The sequence below is a fragment of the Peromyscus californicus genome, unplaced genomic scaffold (assembly GCF_007827085.1).
Source record: "Peromyscus californicus insignis strain IS unplaced genomic scaffold, ASM782708v3 Scaffold_3__1_contigs__length_106647218, whole genome shotgun sequence".
NCBI lineage: Eukaryota > Metazoa > Chordata > Mammalia > Rodentia > Cricetidae > Peromyscus > Peromyscus californicus.
This window is the reverse complement of record NW_026294551.1, coordinates 16505139-16527623: the sequence shown is the minus strand read 5'-3', so window position 1 is coordinate 16527623 and position 22485 is coordinate 16505139. Positions and strand designations below refer to the sequence as shown.

Sequence of the window (22485 nt, the reverse complement as noted above, 5' to 3'; positions counted from 1 at the left end):
TATGGGCTGTCTCCCTTTCCCATAGCCTACCTGCCACAAAGCCCCCCATCAGGCCACATAATAGAGAGTCAAGATCTGTTTAAAACATGTTTAAAACAGGGTTGATCACAACAGTCAGAACATCCCAACAGTGGAGAGGAGGGAGCGCAGCTACTGCCGACCCTGTCAGCTGAGGCTCCAGCAAGAACGTGAGCTCTGGGGCACAAGGGGCCCCCAGACCCCAAGGCTGTGGGCGGTCTGTCTTGCCTCTTTCCCAGCCCCCCTCCCCCACCAGTGAGGTGGCATAGATGAGGCCCGGCAGATGGCACTCTCCCTCTTCCAGTCTCTGTGGCTCAGAACCAGGCTAAGGGCAGAGGTAGATGGGGAAACATGGGGGATGCACAAGGCCCAGGTGGCAGTGTGGGAGCTTGGGACCCTGAGGAGGGCATGCTGACTCCTTGCTGGAGAAAAGGCACCTAAATAGGGAAGCTGGGCTTGTGGGCCTCCCAGGGAGCCGGGGGGCGAGATGAGATGGTCCGAAGAAGCAGTATGGTGAAAATTCAATTCTGCTTCCCAGACCTCTACCTCCTATGGGGAAAGTAAGGAATCCTGGAGCAGAGCCCTATGCCTGAAACCTGTCTGAGGGAGCCTCATCCCTTCCCACCCCGCTTCCCCCACAAGCCCAGATCAACCTCCTTCCCACCGGCCAGCTGTAGGCCGTGTGCGGAGGGAACGGGTGTCAGAGGGCCTCAGGCTGTCTTGGTGCCCGAGTCCACCTCCTTGTGGGCCCAGAGCTCCTTGTGCTGTTTACGGCCAAACCCCTCATCGTAGTTGCCTTTGCTCTTAAACAGCTGCTGAAAGTGAGGTTTGCAGTAAAATTCACCGTGCAGTGCAGCATAACTGCCCAAGCTGCGGAAGCAGAGAACAGCTGGGTCAGTCCAGGGCAGGGCTGGAAGGCAGGGTAGGGTGGGCGAGTTGAATGGGCAGGCAGGGCAGGGCAGGGCAGGGGCGCACCTGAGTTTGGTGTGGCAGTGTTTGCAGCAGAAGCAAGAGTTGTGGAAAATGAGCTTGTCTGCCACCAGCCGCTCCATAGGGTACACAGTCTTTTGGCAGGCTGCACAGGTCTCCTTCACCTGAGCCCGCAAGCTAAAGGACTGGAGTGGGAGGAGGGTACACTCAGCAAGCAGCCCGCCGGGCACCGACCCTCCCCTGCGCCCACACCCACCCGTGGGGCCCTACCTTGGAGCGCTGCACCGAGCTGCTGCCACTGCTGCCTTTGGCTTCCTGGGGAAGAGGAGCAGTCAGAGCGGGGTCGGCTCTCCGGTGGCCCAGCCCAGATCCCAGGGGCACTCAAGTGGTGGCCGAGGGTGCCAAGCAAACAAGCTGCTCCTGTCCCCTTTACCCCTCCCACCTGGCTGGTCACCTACATGAGAGGGGGTGGCCTGGGCGGCTCCGGCAGCCTGGAACATGGCTCTTCGGAGGTGCTTGGCGGCCTGGGTGGAGACGCGGCGCCAGGAGGGTTCTGCAAGGGGAAGTCAGTCAGTGGGGCCCCAAGAGCCCTCCCCCATCCTGCAGGCTGGGGTGTTTTTAGGCAGGGGGTTGAGGGGCTGCGGTTGGGACTTTCCCTAAGTCATTTCCTGTTGCTCTGGGTCTTGCCACTTCCGCCCCTCAGCCCCCCTCCTCAGCCTGCCCGCCCCTCATGCAGCTCCCCGAGAGGTCCGGGGTCCCTGACTGGAAACATATGTGGGGAGAGAACAAAGTTAGCGAGAGCGGCCGGGGACGGGGGGCTCCGCGGGGCCTGCGTGTGCTTCCCACTGGCGGAGACCCCGCCTGGGGTGAGGGGAGGTCAGCAGAGGTCCCGGCCGAGCACCGCCTGACCCCCCGCTTCCCCGCACCGGGCTCACGTCCAGCCCCTGGACAGCGCTCGGCCCGGGCGGCCGGCCGGCCTGCGCCGCCTCCCGCGCCTGCTCCTCGGGACCCCAGCCCCGATCCCACCCCACCGCGGGCCGGCCCGGCGGGACCGACGCGAGCCTGGGGGTCCCGGCGAGCGCTCGGCGCGAACCGCCAGGCGCCGTCGGCCCCGCAACGCTCCGCGCCCCTCCCCCCGGCCGCCGTGGGTCTCACCGGGCCCGGCCTGCGCCGCGGGGCGGGGGTCGCTCGCGGGGGGACCGCCGCGGGTGCGAGAGGCGCGGGCGCGAGCTGCCACCGCCGCCAGTGGTCCCCGAGCGAGCGGCGGCCGCCGCCTCGCCGCGGCGCCGCCCCCGCCGGCCCCCGCCCCGCGCCCGCCCATTGGCTCCGCGCGCCCGGGGCCGCCTCCGGGAGAAGCCGCCGCCGACCCCCCTCTGCGCTTTGTCTCTCCCTCGCTCGCCATCCCCCCCCCCCGCCTTTGTCTGCCCCCCGCCCCGCTCTCGCAGCCCGCGCTCGCCCGCCTCCCGGAACGGACGACGACGGCGGGGACCGAATAGCACACCTCGGGCGGGGATGAGTCCAGCCTCCGGCCGCCACACAAGGCACTCCCCGCGCGGACCTTCAGAAATGCGTCCGGGCCTTTCGCTGCCTCGGTTTACCCGTTGGCCGTTGTGAAGGCCGAGTCCCATTAGCTCCGCCCCCGCCTTGCGCTCTGGGGACCCAGTAGCCTGAGCTATCCCACCGTGGGGACTCCGGAGGCAGGTCCCCGGGCAGCCACGGGGTTGTAGAGAGGAAGATGGAGGCAGCTCGTGGTCCCTCCATACCCCTATGTTAGGCCAAGGTGGCCCGTGGTGGACCGATGCCGCCACGCGGGGGGTGTGACAGGTCCGCCACCCCAGAACTCCTACAGCTGCGTGGTCTCGGAAAGCACCCACTCCCTCAGGCCGGGTATCCTAAACGGGTTCTGTGGCCAGATTTTGTGGGGTTAGTAACCCCTGGCCTTTGCCAGGGCCCAGGTCAAGCACACCCCACTCCACCGAAGGGAGCGGAGAGGCTTCTAGACTTGTTTAGAGAACAAAGTACAGCAAGAGCTGCGCCTGCCGCGCCACCGCACAGGTCTGCGGTGCCGCGGGCCACTCGGCCACCCGTGGGGAGGACAGCCCTGCACCAGGCAGCAGCTTCTGGGGCACGGACCTCTGCTGGAGGCTTTGCCTGAAGCCGGGCTAGAGGCTGTTTCACCAAGCACATGTTCCCACACCAGTGACAGGAATAGAACTGGTGGCTGTAGCGCGGACCCACGCGAGTCAGGGAACAGAACAGCTCAACGCCTCCCGCCTGGCAGGGAACAGGGAGGCAGCAGGCTGCACCACCCGGCCCCCCCGGCCCCCCACTGTTTCCCTGGCTGCTAATGCACCCACGCTGCGCTTCGCTTTCCTCAGTCTCTGGTTCCCACTTTAGACGATGTTTTGCCTGCAATGAGGCTCAGCTACTGACTTCCTGATGGGTGCTCCTCCACAACTAGGGGTGACCCTTCCTGGGGAAGTTGTCCACACCTGTCATCAGAGTCGCCAAGGGAGCTGTTTGAAGCCCTTAGGGACACCGAGAGGCTGTTCCTGGGCACTGACTGGCAGCCTGCCCTGCTGGGACCATCTGTGGGCCGAGCTGCAGGGAGCTACCATGGTCAGCAGTTTGGATGAGATGAGCTGACTGTACGGAGGAAGGCGGGGAAGGAGAGAAAAGGGCTAGCTGTGGGCCCATGCCAGTATTCTGAGTTTGAGGCCACTCTGGGCTACAAGTCATATCCTGGTGCACACAAGCACACACATAAAAGAAAAAAAAAAGGATTTTCAATTGTCTAAGAAAAAACCCAAGTTGGGCAGGGGTAGAAGCACTGGAAATAGGTGTCCCATGGGCCTTTCTCACATGCCTTTTCAGGTCCCCTAGCCCACCTCCACAGTGAGAAACTCAGTTTCTTTAAATGCTCGTAGGTCTGCGGCTATGCCGCTGAGGATGCTGTTCCACACCCATCCTCTCGAGGGCTGAGTTTATAGAGCGGTACCAACTACTCCCAGCGTACCAGGTGCTGAGGGGCTGAGCAAACACGACGCTGGCGCCAGGCTGCATACCAGGCAAGTACTCTGCCAACTACGCTACATTCCTGGCCTCAACGGTGAAAATGTCTAAGAAAATGTTAAGTGGGGGCATTTGGTGGCCTGAGAAGCCTCAGAAAGGGACGGAGGACTTCCTTAAACTGGTATTTATGCCAGGCAGTGGTGGCACATGCCTTTAATTCTAGCACTTGGGGGACAGAGCAGGCAGATCTCTGTGACTTTGAGGCCAACCTGGTCTACAAAGCTAGTTCCAGGACAGCCTGGGCTACTCAAAGAAGCCCTGTCTCGAAAAACAAAAAATGAAAGAAAACAAAACCCTGGGTTTGCAGTGCCTCGGCCAGAGGAGGGCCTCCCCCCAGGGGACTAGCCAGACGGAAAAGCTAGGTAGGGCATGCACAGACCACGGGCAGAGCCAGTCCTCTTGATTTTAGTCGTTGGCTGCCAGGACAACGGGTTCTAAAGTTACATGCTTGCTGGTGTTAGTGCCAACCATCAGGAGCCATGACAAAGCCCTCCCACCTTGGCTGCTCAGAGCCCTGTGCCAGCCCTGGTGCCCCTTCCAGATAATTTTGCCAAAGCAAAATTTAATACTCCTAAAATTCTAGGGAATTAAGAGACCGTAGGGGTTTTTTGGGGAGCGGGGGGTTTCGAGACAGGGTTTCTCTGTGTAGTTTTGGTGCCTGTCCTGGAACTCGCTTTGTAGCCCAGGCTGGCCTTGAACTCACAGAGATCTGCCTGGCTCTGCCTCCTGAGTGCTGGGATTAAAGGCGTGCGCCACCACTGCCCAGTGAGACTGGGGTTTTTTTCAAGAAAGTGGTATGTCTGCTATGAAAGAAATCACTGCCAGCCCCCACACGACTCAGCCACCCTGGGAGAGCGAGGCTTTCACCTGAGCCCGTCTGGCCGTCCTTCCAGGTCGGCCACAGCCTCTGCACACACGGAAACATCGGTGTCATCCCCAACATACTCGGAAGTGTTTAATTTGTTCTGACAATGAAACTAACACACATAAGAGCTTCCTCAAGCCCTCAGATGAGGCAAAGCATTATGGCCCTTGGAGGAGGCGCCAAGGCAGCAGCTGGCAGGAGGCATTGGGTGGATTCTTGGGAAAGGAGTAACAGATGCGCTAAGGTTTCAGGTGTCAGGCCCAAGAGCTAGGTGGGGATGAGGATGGCCCAGCCCGGCCAGAACTGACCTGGTGCTTCAAGACAGAAACTGGAGAGGTGTCTAGGGTAGGGCATGTGCAGACTGCTTCAGACATGTTCCCCATTCAGCCCCCCAGCATCTGGGAGCAGAGAAACTGAGTGGGATCGGCTGCTAGGAGAGCAAGTGCAGGGGGAGGAAGTGAAGGGTCACTGGGTCTGAGTTAAGCTCTGGGTTTGGACTTCAGCCTCGGGGCCAAAGCAGTGTCTCTTCCTTCTAAGGAGGTCCCCTGAGCTCACAGAACAGGATGTCAGCTTTCCGGCCTCTCCAAGTCCCTGGTGACTGGGACTCCCTGTGCATCAAAAGCCACAAAAACAGTGAAGTCTCTTGCAGAATGTCCTTTCAAGCAGCCGGCAGCCAGCTCTGCCAGCATAATGTCCTTTCTCCCCAGTCTGCACCGAGAGGTAGGTGCTGACCCTCGGGGCTCGCACCCCCCAGCTGGAGGACGCAGGCTAACTGGTCAGAAGTCCCAGTCATCCACCTCCAGCTCTTCCAGGGTTGTCACCAGGCCGAAGATCCCACTGTGGTCCTGAGACTGGCTGCCCTCAAAGTTGGTGATGGGGGTGACAGGATGAAGCAACTCGGGCAACGCCTCTGAGGCACGTCGTTTGATCTGAGGGAGAGAGACAATTGGACGGTGGACCCTACAACTCAGGACACCACAGACCTTCAGTTTACCAGGCCGTGGTTCCTGCCCTGTGGATCCAGAAAGGAAAGGAAAGGCAGGAGAGTGCCTCTTAGGGCTTCAGAAACGGTCATTCCTCTAGTTCAAACAGGCAGAGGAAGAACACCTACCCCCAAGCTAAGGGGCCAGGGTAGCTAGAACCACAGGTGAGCAGCAGCAGATTTGGAACCAGGGAGTGCTTCCATACCTGCTTGAAGAAGGAGTGGTTCAGGAGGGTGCTGGCATTTGGCCTGGAGAGAAAGGGGAAGAGACCCACGTGACCCTGGGCTCAGCTGTCCAAACCCTGACATTCATCCTCTCCTCCGAGACCCTCTAGCTCTTCCCTCAGCTCTCCCAAGAGCTAACAGCCAAAGCCACCCAGGCTAGCTTCTTGACAGAAAGCTGACTCTTCTTGCTGTGGGGCCACACATTCCTCTGGAATCAGGTCTCTGCTTAAGAGCCAGCCTCTCGTCTGGCTGGAGCCCCCAAGCTCCCTCTGGCCCCGGAAGCCCCGCTGAGGGCCGGCAGGGTGGGTACCGTGCGTCGGGGCTGCGCTGAAGGCATTGTTCCACGAAGTGGTGGAAGTGGGGTGAGAAGGTCCGGTGGTAGGGGTGGGAGGGCGAGTCGCCATTGGAAGGCCGGAGGCTGTCATTCAGGGAAGGGTTGACAACGGACCGTGAGGGACTCATGGTCAGCTCCTCGGCAGGGATGGTGCTGGTGTCCAACAGGCAGGGCACCGTCCCATTCAGTTTCTCTAGCAGCATCTGGAGAAGACAGACAGGTCTGGGTTGCAGGGCCCCGGACAGCCAAGAGTCTCCTCACAAATACCGTCACTCCCTTGAACAAATGGGACCTCTGGGAAAGAAGATGAAGGTCGGGGGCTGGCTAGGGTTATGTCAATTTGACACTAACTAGAGTCACCTGAGAGAAGGGAGCCCCATGAGAAACGCCTCCACATCAACGGGATGGAGGCAAGCCTGTAGGGCATTTTCTCCCGGTCTTTTTTGTTTGTTTTTTGAGACAGAGTTTTTCTGTGTAGCTCTGGCTGTCCTGGAACTCACTCTGTAGACCAGGCTGGCCTCGAACTCACAGAGATCCACCTGCCTCTGCCTCCTGAGTGCTGGGATTAAAGGCATGCCACCACTGACCAGTGGGCATTTTCTTAATTAGTGTCTGACGGGGGAGGGTTCAGCCCTTGGTGCCACCCTTTGGCAAGTGGTCCTGGGTTCTGTAAGAAAGCAAGCTGAGCAGGCCATGAGGAGAAAGACAGTAAGCAGCACTCCTCCATGCCTCTGCTTCAGTGATGAGCTATTTCCTGGAAGTGTAAGCAAAGTAACCCTTTCCTCCCTAACTTACTTGTGGTCATTATGGCAGCAAGTTTTCTTGGACAATGTTGCTTTTGAACTAGGTTAGTGGTTCACTAGTGGTTTACACTAACTAGGTTTATACTAACTAGCTCAAACTAACAAAGTCCACACTATCTAGGCCCACATTAACTAGGTCCACACTAACTAGACCCACCCTAACTACGTTCACACTATCTAGGTCCAAACTAACTAGGTCCACACTAACTAGGCTTACACAAACTAGGTCCACAATAACTAACCATCTTCCTCCTTCCCGAGCATCTCCTGTTACTCAATTATTTTTCTTACACATTTCTTATACCTAAGCTATTATTCTATCAGAGCTTACTTAAGCTAGGAACTAGAATGGACAGATTTGAGTCACCTTTCAGATAGACAGATGGACAGCTAATCTGCTGTTATCACCTCTATGCTTCTATATTCAGCACTTCCCCATTCTTTGGGACATGAACCAAAGGCCCCAGGGATCATACATGGGATGCTCTTGCTTCCTTCTCCAGCCTCATGACCCAGCAGCCCCCAGAACCCCAGCCATTTACAATTCTTTGCCGTGCCCCACGTCTGTATGTTGCTGGAGACTGAACTCAGGACTCTGCATATCCTAGGCAAGCACTCGACTGTTGTGGAATATTATTTTAACTCTGTAAAGATGTGCTACATTTGTTAATGTTGCCGAGTATTACTTTAACTGTGTTAAGGTGTGTTACATTTGTTTATGCTGCATTTTTAATTATGTAAAGATGTGTTGCTGTTTCACCCTGCCTAAGGCACCTGATTGGTCTAATAAAGAGCTGAACAGCCAATACCTAGGCAGAGAAAGAACGGGAGAGGCTGGCAGGCAGAGAGAATAAGCAGGAGGAGAAATCTAGGCAAAGTAGGAGCAGATGGAGAGAAGGAAGGAGAAAGTGAAGGGGACGCCCCAACCAGCCACAGAGGAAGGTAAAAAGCCCTGAGGCAAACGTAGATAAACAGAAACAGATTAAAATAAGACCTACAATAAAGCCAAGCATTCATAACTAATAAGATGTCTCTGTGTAATAATTTGGGAGCTGGTTGGTGGCCCAAAAGAAACAGCCTGGTACATCCACCACTGACCTATACTTCCAGTCAAGAGTAGGTTTTTGTTCCCATTCTTTATATGGTCAATTGCTATTAGTTTTTAAGGCTAGACCAGGGGCTGGACAGCTGGCTCAGTGGTTAAGGAAGCTTGCTGCTCTTAGAGAGAACTTGAGTTTGGTTCCTAGCACCCATGCTGGATGGTTTTCAACTGTCTGACCCCAGTTCCAGGAGCTCTGACGCCCTCTTCTGAACTCCTTAGGCAACTGCACACATGTAACGTGTGTGCACATGTGTATACACACACATAAATTCTTTCTTTTTTAAGTCTTAGACAAAGTATTATTGCCCCCTAGAAGTTCCTCTGGTCTCTGCTCGAGGTAGCTTACTCAGCCATTGTCTATCTTCAACCTGTGACCTCAGATGAGCAGTCTGGGAGGTAAGGGAGGAGGCCTGCTCAGGGTTTCTTGCCTCCTCCTGGTTCTAGAACTTGCTGCAGGCACCTGAGATTCAGGTAACACTTGCCCAGACAATCCCAACTCCACTTCCTGAGTGTGTCAGGGCCTGTACAAGTTCTTCTCTGGGTCTGTCTGTCCAAGACTGGCCTGAGTGGTGGCCAAAAGGCAGGCATGTGCAGGGGTCTTGAGTCGAAGCTGAATTACAGAATGCAGGATCTAAGAGTGTGTGCCAGAATACAGTGGTACAAAACTCAGAGATGCCTGAGAATTTGAAATTGGATACTGATCTAGTTGTACTTATCAAGGAAGGAAGACAGGATGTATCTGATGAGTTTTTAAGGATAGGGCAGCTTAGCTAGGCATGGTGGTACATGCCTATAATCACAAAACTTGGGGGCTGAGGCGGGAGGATTGCTCTAAGTTTGATTATTAGCCTGAACTACAGAAGAGGTTATCCCACAAAGTAAACTAAAGCCTAACAAGACGGTCAGTGCTGCTAACAGTTGTTTGCACAGCTGTGCCGGTGTCGTGCGTTGCGTGGCCTCTCTCTGCGATGCCTTACTTGCTCCACCCCATGGGTTGGGCTCCGTGACCACAACACGTCACCAGAGAAGGGAACAAAGAATTGCTCAAGCACCCCTCCACTGCGCGGGTCCCAGCATGCGGGGAGCAGCAGACATCTGTGGAAGGCAGGCAGGTGAGAAGGAAGGGAACACTGGGCTGCAGGCTCACCTGAGTGGCAGGCATATCCTTGAAGGGGACATGGCCATTGGCTAGTTCACACGCTGTGATCCCCACACTGTAGATATCAGACTTGGCATCATAACCCTGAAGATTCTAAGTCAGAAGAAAGAAAGCCACCGATGACTCCACTTGCAGCCCTGGTCTTTCTTTAACTAAGAAGGTACAAAGACTGGGGAGGTATGACTGCCCAGCCCAGGCAGACCACATGCTGAGCACGCTCCTCACCTCCCACTGTGGGCAACGGCTCTGTGAGGAGAGCAGGTGTTTGCTGCTGCTATGAAATGAGTGGGCTCACTGGGGTGGGTGCGCCTGCTTGGCACAGGGATCTAGAGCACCAAGTATTTCCAGAATGTTCTCTATCCACAGGGTGGGACGTGGCCCTGAGGCAGACACTAGTGTCAGGTTGGGGACCCCACAAATCCACAGCTGGCAGGCAGTGCTTGTGATGAGTGGTGCTAAAAAGGTACCCTCGGCTACAAGGACTCTTCCCTCCAGAACCTCTTACTCCACCAGGAATACGGAGAAGCCCCATCCCAGCAAATTCTCGTGCTTCCTTGTGAAATTAGTGGTGGGAGGAAGGGGCTCCTGGGGCCCAAGGACACAGACCTGCTGGAGGACTTCTGGGCTGAGCCACGGCAGAACCTTGACACTGTATTTTGGAAAATCGTGGACTGCACGCTGCCGCTGCCCGTGGCTGATCATGCTGAGGTTGCTTCGCAGACCAGACAGGTAGACCTTCCCATCCGTGGAAATCAGGATGTGGCTGGCCTTGACACTCCTGCGGGGAGATGAAGACAGTGTCATGGGAATACCCCGATGTTACAAATCTGCAGTCTTCAAATATTAGACCCGATCAGCTCCCTCCCAGTATTTATCACATGCATATAAGAGCATCTCATACATACATAAATGAACTTTTCAAACATACCTGAATACAAGAAAATAACATGGCCCCATTCATGTACCATTAAATGTTTTTGTGCAGGGTTTTGAAACAGTGTAACCCTGACTATCCTGAAACCCACTCTGTAGACCAGGCTGGCCTTCAACCCATAGAGATTCACCTGCCTCTGCCTCCGGAATGCTGGGATTAAAGGTATGTGCCACTACACCCAATCATTTGATTTAAAAAAAGAGGTTTATGTGCACGTCTGTGGGTATGTGCACATGAGTGCCGTGCCCAAGAAGGTCAGAAGACAGTGCCAGCTCCCCTGGAGCTAGAGTTACAGGCAGTAGCAAGCTACCCAATGTAGATGCTGGGGAACCAAACTCCAGACTTCTGCAAAAGAAGTCAACTTTCTTAACCACTGAACTGTCTCTCCAGCTTAAAGATGTTTCATTTTAGTTATGGGTGTGGGGTGGGTTTGTGCTTGTGCCTACAGGAGCCCAAGCCATCAGATCTCTCTCGGAGCTAGAATTACAAACAGCTGTCAACAACCCAATATGGGTGCTAGGTCCTCTGCAAGAGCGGTGTGTGCTCTTAACTGCTAGGCCACCTCTCTATCCCCCATGTTATCATTATAGTTTAAAATTTACTATGTCCCTACTATCAAAGTGCCCTCTAGATTTGTATCTTTATACCCACAGATTAGTGCAGCTCTCAACCCTCATCAGAGAAGTTTCTTTGTGCCATGGATGATGACTAATGCAGGAACTCACAACTTGTCAAAGTGCAGTTACTAAGTGTCTACAGAGTGGTCAGTCTGTAGCAGGACATCTGCATCACTCTCTTCCCATCAAGGTACAAGGGCCATTGCAAAGAAAAGGGATAGGAAGACTAAGAGCTGGAGATAGGAAGACCTGACCAGTGTCTTCTGGACACGACCCAACCACCGCATTCATGAACTCATGAAACTGGCTACCTGAGTAGGGCCCCAAGAAGACCACGCCAGTCCACATTCTAACATGGAGGAGAGAGGAGCTCACAAGCCTCCACCTCTAACTGACAGGTCGATGGCTTCTGGGGGAGGGAGAGTCCGTTTTATTTAATAGTGTGGTTCCTGGCATGTTGACCATGTTCCAGCGGATGGTCCCAGGCAGCCTGGAATTCATTATGTAGTCTAGGCTGGCCCCAGAGTCTTTTTTTCTTTTCTTTCTTTTTTCGAGACAGGGTTTCTCTATGTAGCTTTGGTGCCTGTCCTGGATCTCGATCTGTAGACCAGGCTGGCCTTGAACTCAGAGATCTGCCTGCCTCTGCCTCCCGAGTGCTGAGATTAAAGGCGTGTGCCACCACTGCCCGGCTGGCCCCAGAGTCTTAATGCTGACGTCTGCCTCTTTTATAGGCATGCACCACCATACCAGGTAGACTAATGATTTTTATTTGTTTGCTTTTGAGACAAGGTCTCTGCATGTAGCCATGGCTGTCCTGGAACTTACACAGATCTGCCATGCATGCTCCAGCCTGGCTTCTACTAACACTTTTACTTTGTGTTCTTGGACATTCTTGGGAAGTGCATGTGTGTGCTTTAAATCTACCTAGTCGCTTTCTGCGAAGCAATTCACTCCTTTCACTCAGCGCTGACTTCAAAGACTCATCCTTGTTGCTGGCTATACACCTCGGATTCTCACTTCTGATTGGCCACTCTAGCCCAGGGACCTACCATTTCCCATTCTCCAGGGAGAGACACTCAAGATGCTTCTACTCAGTGCGTGCAAATGTAACAAACATTGGCATGCAGCAGAAGTCAACATGCAGCAGAAGTCGGCAAGCAGCATTAAGTCAGCATGCAGGTCCACTAATGGCACACAGCCAGAGTGGATGCTGAGCCCGCGTCCATGCCACTGACTGACTGGCTGCACTGGGTTCCAGCTTCCTAACCTAACCAGTCACTCACACAATGTGACAACATGTTTTCATTTGCGGTTTTATGATCGCTAGGGCTGAGAGTGTGTCCCTGTGACTGCTGGGGTCTGCTCTGCTCTAATGCTCATCCTGCCACTCTTGCTGGCCTCCACTTGTTCTGTATCATCTTCTTGTCGCTCACGTATGTTTAGACAAAGCTAACATCTGTCACTCTGGTACATACTACTTTGTTCACAGTGTCATTTATGAGACAGAAACCTTTAAAGCTGATGTAATCAAATTTATCATTTTCTTGCTTTATGCTTTTAAATGTCTAGTCCTTGTGTATCTAGGTTCCCAAACTATTCCCTCACACTGCCTTCTACAGAGGTCTGCAGTTTGGGGCTTGTGAGATGCTCAGTGGGTAAAGGCACTTGCTGCCAAGCCTCACGACCTCAGTTTGATCCCTGGAATCAATGAAGCGGAAGGAGGGCTCCAGCTCTGTTACCTTACCACCATGAGCTGGGTTTCCTGACACCAACCACTAGGCAATCTGTCTTTGCCTGGCCATGGGCCTGCTCTGAGGCACACAGGAGTAAGGCAGGGGTCAGGGGCCAGTGGTCCACAGTAGATGTTCCTCTCACACAAAAGATAAGTGACTTCAGCACTGACAGGCTAATGACTGTACCCCGAGTGGCAAGCTCAGAGTCCTGATCCTTGATTCGGAACCCCAGCTTCACTAGTAAAGGGTAAAGTGGTGGAACACACCTGTGCACATAGCCCATGTGGTGGATGTAGTCCAAGGCCTTCAGCACCCCCTGCAGAATGTATGCGATCGCCAGCTCATTCATGCCATCCATGAAGTGTGTGCCAATGAGATCCTTTGCAGAACCTGAAAAGGATGCCAAGGGTAACAGGAGAAAGAAACCAGCACAGAAGGGACCGTCAAGTGATCTAGGGACCTTCCTACTCACCATATGCCATGAACGATGTGACGACCCACAGCTCGTTGTCTGAGATGAAGGTGGCTCGGTATGGCACTATATTGGGATGGCTGAAGAGTTTAGAGACATGAAGCTCCCCCTGAAAACAACAGCAGAGCTGAGGTCAGGATCACGAACGGCATCCAACATGAGGAGGGCGGTGTCAAAGTGTGGAGACCTCGTGCCTTCTGGATGCTCTCCTCAGAGTCCTTCCAGTGGAGGAAAATCACCTGATTTGCCCGCTCAGGCCTTTGGGTGGCCCTGCCAGCCACCAATACCCAAGAGCCTCCAAAAGCAACCCTTCACCACGCAGGGTCACTGCTGTCGCACAGTGAGTCAACCACCTCTGACGACAAAAATAAGACAGTGCTGAAGACTTGGAAGTGGCTCGCTTAGCTCCATCCCAAAGGCCAAGCACACACTACACTCCTTTTAAGTCAAGAGCACAATCCCAGCTCAGGCGCTGAGGTAGGAGGACTGTAACTTTGAGGCCAGGCTGGGTAACAGCAAGATGTTATCTAAAAACAAAAAATATTTTCCCACTATACATCAAAGTATGAGTTGACTGAACTAATAGACAAATGGTAACTGGAGTATAAGGAGACATTTCCTATCACCTTGCCCAGGGACCCCTGCCAGCCTGATGGGCATTATCAAACATGTAAGATTCTTCACTGATGCCTCATGACTTCTGACCACACGGCCCGCCTCAGTGTCCTGAAGAACCGTGTAGAGGAATGAGACGGTGGTATTACTATGTAACCGGGAGCCCACCCCCAGTGTGGTCACGGCCACACTTCATTACCTGCAAGAACGTCACCATCTCATTGGAACAAGCTTCCAGGTTGATCCTGCGAACTGTCACGTATTCTCCTGTTGGTCTGTACCTGGCTAAATTCACTGTCATCAAGTCCTCAAACCCTTTGCCTGGAAGAAAAGAGCAATGACTTACACAAAGACTTAACTACTCTAAAGAAAAGGGACTCAATTTCAGCAGAAAATTCTAGTTAGAATGTTCAATACTGCTACTTTCAGATCTGACATTTCTTCATTTTCCCAACAGTCCTTCTTAGCCAATCATCGTAGTGGACTATGGCCTCCTCGAAATGACTTCTTCCCATACTTGGTACAAGAAACCCAGAGAAGCCCACTGTCATCATGAATCCTCGAAGCTAGCTGGGAGGCTGTAGCGGGAAGGTGGGCATGTCCCTGGGAATTACCTATGATGGTGAGCAGCTCGTAACACCCGCCCTCTGGCAGAAAGCTACTCATGATCTCCGGTTTAGAGAAGGATGCTATGGACTCTGAGCTCGCCTCATTGGCCTAAAGACAAAGAAAAAGAGGTTAACTGAGAAAATGGGGTGGGGGGCAGAGGTGGCAACAGATGCACGAGGAGACTCACTTCCACAGCATCCACAGCAACCCTGGCTGTGGCAAAGGGGCAGTGCTGGCTCAACCTGAAGAGGAACACGACACACGGGTGTTCAGTCAGCACGCTTTGCTGACCAAGTATGCAATCCATGAACGAGGACAACTGTCCCAGTCACTTGTTACGCTTTCCAATGACTGACTGCTAAAGTCAAGTTCTTGGCTGGGAAAAGATCTATGAAGAAAGACATGAGCCGGGCAGTAGTGGCGCATGCCTTTGTACGCCTTTAATCCCAGCACTCGGGAGGCGGCGGCAGGTGGATCTCTGTGAGTTCGAGGCCAGCCTGGGCTACAGAGCGAGATCCAGGAAAGGCGCAAAGCTACACAGAGAAACCCTGTCTCGAAAAACCAAAAAAAAAAAAAAAAAAAAAAAAAAAAAAAAAGCCAGGGGTGGAGAAATACAGGGTTTTCATTTTTCTGCTTCATTGGGCTCCAATTTTTAAGGTGCAACTGTAAGATTCTAAATGGTCAGACCTGCAATCTTGTTCTAGAGCAGTGGTTCTCAACTTGTAGGTCAAAACCCATTTGGGGGTCATATATCATATATCTTGCATATTGGATATTTGCATTGCGATTCAAAACAGTATCAAAATTACAGTTATAGAGTAGCAATGAAAATAATCTTATGGTTGGGGGTCACCATGACATGAGGAATTGTATTCAAAGGTCACACACAGCATTAGGAAGGTTGAGAACTACTGCTATAGAGGAACAGTGCTAGAGGAGCCCCGTTCCTTTAGCAAACCAAGAGTCCAGGCTAGTCATTCCTGACGTTCCCAAGAGATGGGAGAGTAACTGACTCCCTGAGCTACAGGCCCAGAGTCTGCATGCTCAGCCTCCTGGGTCCCTGCCTCCTCAGGCTGGGGATGAATGGGGATACCAGTTATTGAGGAGGTGGACGCCTCTAGCCTTTAAAGTCCTGAAGAAAGGTGGCCAGCAGTGCTGAATGTGGGAAGCAAAACAGCTTTCACAGGCCTGCTTTCCTTCTAGGCCCTAATGCATTCCAAGTATGACTTGGGGAGAGGATTTATCTTTGTAAAGCTTCTTCTTTCAGGTGTGTCTAGTTGGAATGGAGAAATCTGAGGCCGGCTTCCTATGCTGTATACCAGTCATAAGCCTGGCCTCAAGTCCTCAGGAGGTGGAGGCAGGAGGATCAGGAGCTCCAGGCCAGCCTTGGCTACAGGAGACCCTGTCTCCAAAAGCCAAAAAAAAAACAAAACAAACCTGGCCTTGAATCGGAAGAAATTGCTGTAAACGCACAAACGGCTCTTGACTCGGCAGTAACGGTAAAGGTGAGAATGTTGTGACCTGGACAGTCACCAAGACTGTGACTGCAGAGATGCCACAAAACACTGGCCTCCTATTTAAATATGCTCTTCAGAGCCCATTTCCACTATCTGATCTCCCTTCCCCACACCAGATGAAGAGGTGGGGCAGAGACTTAAAAAAAAAAAAAAAAAAAAGACAAGGTCTTTGTAGAACAGGTTGGCCTTGAACTTAGAGGTCTGCCTGCCTTTGAACTCCTGAGTGCTGGGGTGGGACAACGTGCACCATGAGCACCCCTGGCTCTCTGGAACTCACTATGTTGCCCAGGCTGGCCTGGAATACATGGCAATCCTCCTGCCTCTGCTTCCCAAGGGCTGAGATTACAGGAGTACACCCCATTAATGCTCTTTCAATAACAAAAATGAGGCCCAGGAGATAAATGATTTGCTAAAAATGAGAAAGTGATCATGTGACATAGTCAAGATCCAGGCCTCTGCCAGGGAAAGTGTCCTGTGGATTGATGGTTTGAGTACATCTGGTTTAAAACAAGTAGTAATGCCTATCTCCATTAAAAGGCCAAGTGCTCTGCCTTACCACTCTTAACACCACTTTAAGAGTGATACTAAAAGCTGAGCAGAGTGGCACACGCCTTTGATCCCAGCACTTGGGAGGCAGAAAGATCTCTGTGAGCTTGAGGCCAGCCTAGCCTACATAATGAGTTCCAGGACAGCCAGAGCTACACAGTGAGACCCTGTTTCAAAAAACACATGAGGCGGGGTAGGGCGAAGGAGAGAGAGACACTAAGAGGGCTCCAGTTGAACAAAATGGATCCCTATTAATAATATCTATTTCCAATTTAATCCACTTTTTTTTTTAAAGATTTATTTATTTAGTATACAGCATGTATGACTGCGGGTCAGAAGAGGGCACCAGATCTCATTGTAGATGGTTGTGAGCCACCTTGTGGTTGCTGGGAATTGAACTCAGGACCTCTGGAAGAGCAGTCAGTGCTCTTAACCTCTGAGCCATCTCTCCAGCCCATTGTTTTTTGTTTTTCAAGACAGAGTTTCTCTGTGTAACAGCTCTAGGTGTCCTAGAACTCATTTTTTAGACCAGGCTGGCCTCTAACTCAGAGATCTGCCTGCCTCTACGTCCTGAGTGCTGGGATTAAAGGTGTGTGCCACCACCACCTGGCTTTTTAATCCAGCTTTTATAGTCTAAGACTCGGTCATGATATTCTATTTAGATATAGTTCACTGACTTTCACTCTTGTATAATATTGCTTTCAGGAATATATCTCAAATTATCCATCCCAACACTGATGAGATTGGATTTTTTCCAACTCTGCTAGGATAAACTGCACTACTATAAACATGTTTGACTATGTCTCCTGACAGAAAGAATTACCACATGACCAGCCAACTTTATGACAATGACATATTGCTTTCAAAAATGACTGCACTGTTCACAGCACACTCTCAGTGCCTGCATATTTTCTAATTGTTTATTTATTTCATTTTTTATTACTGTGTGTGTATAATGTACATGTGTGGGTGTGCATGTATACGCTTTGGAGGTCAGAGAACATCTCTGTGGAGTCAGTTCGCTCCTTCTTCCTTTAACCTGTATAACTGGGAACTGAAGTCAGGTCACTGGGTCTGCACAGCTAGGACCTAACCCTGCTGAGCCACATTGCCAGTCCTCTTGAATACTCTTGCTCTCAATAAAACCAGTGTTTGGTTCCCAGGAAGCTCAGTGGGTTACAATCAGATCTAGTCCCTGCTCTGGCCTAAGTGTCCACAAGGTTAGACTTGCCCACCTCACTGACCTCATGTCCCCAATCACTTTCCCCATACAACAAGCATGTCTCTGTTCTTAGTGAACCTGTACCAATCATCTCACCTGGAAAACCGTTTTTTTTAATTTGTTTTTATTTTGTGTCCTGGTTTGTCTTCTGTCCAGCTCGACACAAGCTGGAGTCATCTGGGAAAAGTGAATCTCAGGTGAGGAGACTGGCTGAGTTGAGAAAATGGCTCCATCAGATTGACTGTAGGCAAGTCTACGGTAGTTTCTTGATTAATGATTGCTGTGGGAGGACCCAGCCCTCTGTGGGTGGTGCCACCCCTGGGCAGGCGCTCCTGGTTGGTATAAGCAAGCAGGCTGAGCAAGCCATGGGGAGCAAGCCAGTAAGCAGCGTGCTTTCAGTTCCTGCCTTGACTTCCCTCAGGGACACAATAAGCTGTAGGTTGAAATAACCCCAAGTCTCTTCCTTAAATTGCTTTTGGTCATGGGTTTATTACAGCAATAGAGAAGAAACTAAGTACCGGGTTCATGGGTACTGCTGGACAGGCCTGCCCATGCTGTTCTGGGGAGGACTGGTAGGTCAGTTTAGAACTTTGAGTTGGAAAAGCCATTGAGTACTTAGACCTTAATGGGCTGTTCTGTGGTTAGGAGCAGTGTCTGCCTCTGGGTTCCTGCCTCAGCACCCCTCAGTGCTCAAGCTGTGGAATGAAATAAGATCTCTCGTCCCCTGGTTGCTTTTGGTCGTGGTGTTTCTCATAGTAACAGAAAGCACACTAAGACAATGTGTGTGTTGTCTGCACATATGTAAGTGCACTAAGTGTGTGCAATACCTGTGGGGGCCAGAAGAGGGAGCCAGATTACCTAGAACCAAAGTTACAGATGGTTTTGAGTCACCACGTGGGTGCTGGGAACTGAACCTGGGCCTCTACAAGAGCAGCAAACACTCTTTAACCTTTGAGTCATCTCCCCAGTCCCTTTAACTGGAACACTCCCACATGGCTACAACTTCCATCCCCACTGTTTGCTGTTGCTGTTGTTCTGGTTTTGAGACAAAACCTAGGCTAGCCTCAAACTCTATGTAGTTAAGGCTGTCCCTGCCCCATCCAGTAGTACACCAAACACACACATGCCCATCATTTTCTCATCATTGTCTTCTTATCATTTAGGTTTCAAATACTTCAGAGATGACTCTGCCAGCACAGCAGAGTAGGCTCCTATCACTTTATTATGCTACTCTGCTTTACATTCTTCACAGAAGTCACTGCTAAAGCTGAGTCATCTCTTTCCTGTCAACTCCACTGGAACATGCTCCACACGAGAGGGTCCTTGTCTGTCAGGTTCACTGCTGTATTACCAGAATAATAGTAATTACCAGACTAATTGGACAATCCTGAGAGCAAAGTAGGAACTCAGGAAGTTTTCTGCTACCGTCTATGGAGAAGGAGAGAGTAGGGTGAATGACAATTCCTCTGGAAACAGGCTCAAAGAGACGGGGTACACTGGTCCTGCACTACCTTTACTAGAGCCTGATCCCTGCAGGCAAGTAAGCATTCCTTTTTTTAAAGCGAGGAACACTATGGCCCTGATGAGGAGCAACTGCTTTGTGTTTAAAGCTTTCTCTCCATTTGGACTTCTTACTCTTTCTCGTATTTGAAAAAGAGATGAGGAAGAGAAACTGAGTCCCCAGAGTAAAATATTTATTATATTTGCTTTTTTATTATGTGTATTTTGAACAACTCTTTGGAAATCTACGAATGGAAACTCCTTTATTACTTGTGTCCTATTTCCCGGCAGGGAGGCGTACAAGACACACTACCTACCGAGCTCCAATTACAGCATTCTTGGTGAGCACAGGCAGGGATCGGCTCAATGAATCTGTAGTAATTTGACAAATACTTCCATGATCTAGTTGTACAGAAAATGACCAGGAAGTACAACCTTTAGCAAGTGTTTTTTAGGTACTGGGAAATGTGGAGCTGCAGGAGATGAACTAGTCTCGAGGTTGCTGCGGCTTCTCACAGTTCTGCCTGACTCAGCTCCCACTCTGGCTGTGCCTGTCAGAGGCCAGCTTTCCTTAGGAAAGCAAACCAAGTGGGAAAGAGAGGAACAGCTTTGTAAGCAGGACAGAAATATCTTAATGTTCTTTGAGTAACAAGTCCAGTCATACTGTGTAATCACCTTCAGGTCACCTGCACCGCTACGTTTCTATACTCATCTAACAGAGACTTGAAATAAATTACGCATCTGAACTGGTTTCCATAGATGGATTTAAAATACAGAAGGATTTCTGAGAGGTTTGGTCTGCTACTGACAGAAAAAGGGGGTGTCCTGGTTAGTTTTCTCCCAACTTGACTCAGCTAGATTTATCTGGGAGGAAAAAACCTCAATTGAAAAAAAATGCCTCCATTAGACTGCCTGTAGGCAAGTCTGTGGGGTATTTTCTTGATTAATGACTGATGTGGAGGCCCAGCCCACTGTGGGTGGGGCCTCCCACGGGCAGGTGGTCATCAGTGGTGTAAGAAAGCGGTCTGAGCAAGCCATAGAGAAAGCCGATAAGTGGCGTTCATCCATGGCATCAGCTTCAGTTCCTGCTTCGACTCCTAAAGTTTAAGTTCCTGCCTTGACTTCCCTCAGTGGACTGTGACTCAGAATATGTAAGTTAAAAAGCCCTTTCCTCCCCCAGCTTCCTCCCGAGTAAGCACTATGCAGCAGAAAACAAACTAAGACCGTGTGCCAGGCTCGCAGGGTACTGCTGTGACAGCGCCGCCGGCTCTGGTGGGAACTCTGGGAAGGATGTGGGACATGGGGCCTGGAAAAGCTGCTGAGTGTTCAGAGCTCACTGAGCTGCCGTGGGACCTTGGAAGACAATGCTGAGAGTGGAACAGATGATGGAGGGTTGCCCTGTCAAGTGTTAGGAGGAAGCAAAGACGACCGGGGCTGTTCGTGTGATATTCTGAACTAAGAATTAGAATCTGTCAGCTAGGGTTGAAGAATCAGCTGTGGTTAACGTAAGACCAGAGCCACTGAAGTGAACCCTGTGCTTGACCAGATCAGGGTTATCAGCTCATTAAACTCTTGCAGATTTTAAAGTCTATGTTTAGCGCAAAGGGACGGAATTCTGGCTCACTAAACAGCACAGCATGAGTTACACCACTCACTGTACCCTGGAATCTCAATCGCTCCAGGAAAGACACTAATTCTGTTCATTTTGTTCTTTAGGTCCCCACAGCATTAAAAAACATTTTACAGCCGGGCGGTGGTGGCGCACGCCTTTAATCCCAGCACTCGGGAGGCAGAGCCAGGCGGATCTCTGTGAGTTCGAGGCCAGCCTGGGCTACCAAGTGAGTTCCAGGAAAGGCGCAAAGCTACACAGAGAAACCCTGTCTCGAAAAACCAAAAAAAAAAAAAAAAAAAAAAAAAAAAAAAACATTTTACTTGTTTTGAAGCATTTCAAAGACATAAGCCATTGACACCTAGAAATAACCATAAAACAGTAGCTAGAAATAACCATAAAACAGTAGCATTGTTTAAAACAAAATCCAATAAAGCATAAGACAGCATTTATGAAACATCACCAAATGAACACATTCAACTTTCTACAGGTTTCACCCAGGACAGTTTTTGCTAGACCATCAGTAGCTATGAGCATATGAAAATTAGTATTTCTTATGAAAAATAGTAATTAGTATTTCTTATGAAAAAATCTGATCTTTTCAGTTTTTAAAATTTTGAATGAAATTTTTAAAATTTATTGTATTTTCTCGTCTCCTGAGAAAACACATAGGTCTGACGGACAGGCACTCCTGAGAGAGGGAGTGAGCAGGGTCAAAACTAATCTGCATCACTAGCCTTCACTCAGCCTTGGGCTGCCGACCAAACCACCCACAGGAAGAGGGCTCTGCCAAGCAAAGTGTTCTCTTCCTATCCCTCCCAGTTCCCATCCTTGTCCCCCACCTCTCAGGGTCTCACTCCAACAAACCCTGGTTGGCCTCAAACTAGTAATCCTCCTGCCTCAGCCTCCTGAATGCTGGGACCACAGACGAGTGCAAGTGTGCCCAGCCACTGTGCTCTCTTTTTATAAGACAATGATTCACATTTTCCAAAATAGCTTGGCGCACAGTGCACATCTGGTGCTATTTACTTAGGGAAACAAAGCACAGGAGTGGGGAGACAGCAAGACTCTTGCAGCTTGTGCCAGTAGGGAAAAAAAAATCTGCTTTGTATGGCTTTTTTTTTGGTTTTTTGGGGTTTTTTTTGGTGTGGGGGAGGTTGAGTTTTAAATTTTTGGTTTTTCAATTGCGTGTGTCTGTGAGCAGGAACGTGTGTGTGTGTGTGTGTGTGTGTGTGTGTGTGTGTGTGTGTGTGTGGAGATCAGTCTTCTCCTTCCACCTTTGCGTGTGTCTGTGAGCAGGAACGTGTGTGTGTGTGTGTGGAGGTCAGTCTTCTCCTTCCACCTTTGCGTGTGTCTGTGAGCAGGAACGTGTGTGTGTGTGGAGGTCAGTCTTCTCCTTCCACCTTTGCGTGTGTCTGTGAGCAGGAACGTGTGTGTGTGTGTGTGTGTGTGTGTGTGTGTGTGTGTGTGTGTGTGTGTGTGGAGGTCAGTCTTCTCCTTCCACCTTTGCGTGTGTCTGTGAGCAGGAACGTGTGTGTGTGTGTGTGTGTGTGTGTGTGTGTGTGTGTGTGTGTGTGCATGTGTGTGTGGAGGTCAGTCTTCTCCTTCCACCTTTGCGTGT

The 22485-nt window shown here is 51.2% G+C and overlaps 2 protein-coding genes across 11 annotated transcripts in view; both read right to left on the bottom strand.

The window, feature by feature from the left end:
- Positions 1–74: 74 nt before the first annotated feature.
- Limd2 (LIM domain containing 2) lies at positions 75–2565 on the bottom strand. 2 transcript variants are annotated; one of them, XM_052759163.1, is made up of 5 exons: positions 2450–2565; positions 1407–1501; positions 1219–1263; positions 994–1133; positions 75–888 (listed from the first exon to the last, which is right to left on the bottom strand). In XM_052759163.1, the coding sequence occupies exons 2-5, from the start codon at positions 1446–1448 to the stop codon at positions 729–731; spliced, it is 387 nt and encodes a 128-aa protein (XP_052615123.1). In that variant the 5' UTR covers positions 1449–1501; positions 2450–2565; the 3' UTR covers positions 75–728. The 2 variants fall into 2 exon arrangements, with proteins under 2 accessions (XP_052615123.1, XP_052615124.1); XM_052759164.1 differs by lacking the exon at positions 2450–2565 and adding an exon at positions 2104–2207.
- A 2383-nt stretch (positions 2566–4948) lies between these two features.
- Strada (STE20 related adaptor alpha) overlaps positions 4949–22485 on the bottom strand; it is a 31120-nt gene continuing 13583 nt past the window's right edge. For all 9 annotated transcript variants that reach the window (XM_052759153.1, XM_052759157.1, XM_052759156.1 and 6 more), the window contains 9 exons: positions 14476–14578; positions 14061–14182; positions 13247–13355; positions 13041–13164; positions 10097–10268; positions 9479–9583; positions 6403–6629; positions 6074–6116; positions 4949–5814 (listed from right to left, as the gene is read on the bottom strand). In XM_052759153.1, coding sequence (XP_052615113.1) covers positions 5662–5814; positions 6074–6116; positions 6403–6629; positions 9479–9583; positions 10097–10268; positions 13041–13164; positions 13247–13355; positions 14061–14182; positions 14476–14578 — 1158 coding nt within the window. In that variant the 3' untranslated portion in view covers positions 4949–5661. The remainder of the gene's footprint in view (positions 5815–6073; positions 6117–6402; positions 6630–9478; positions 9584–10096; positions 10269–13040; positions 13165–13246; positions 13356–14060; positions 14183–14475; positions 14579–22485) is intronic.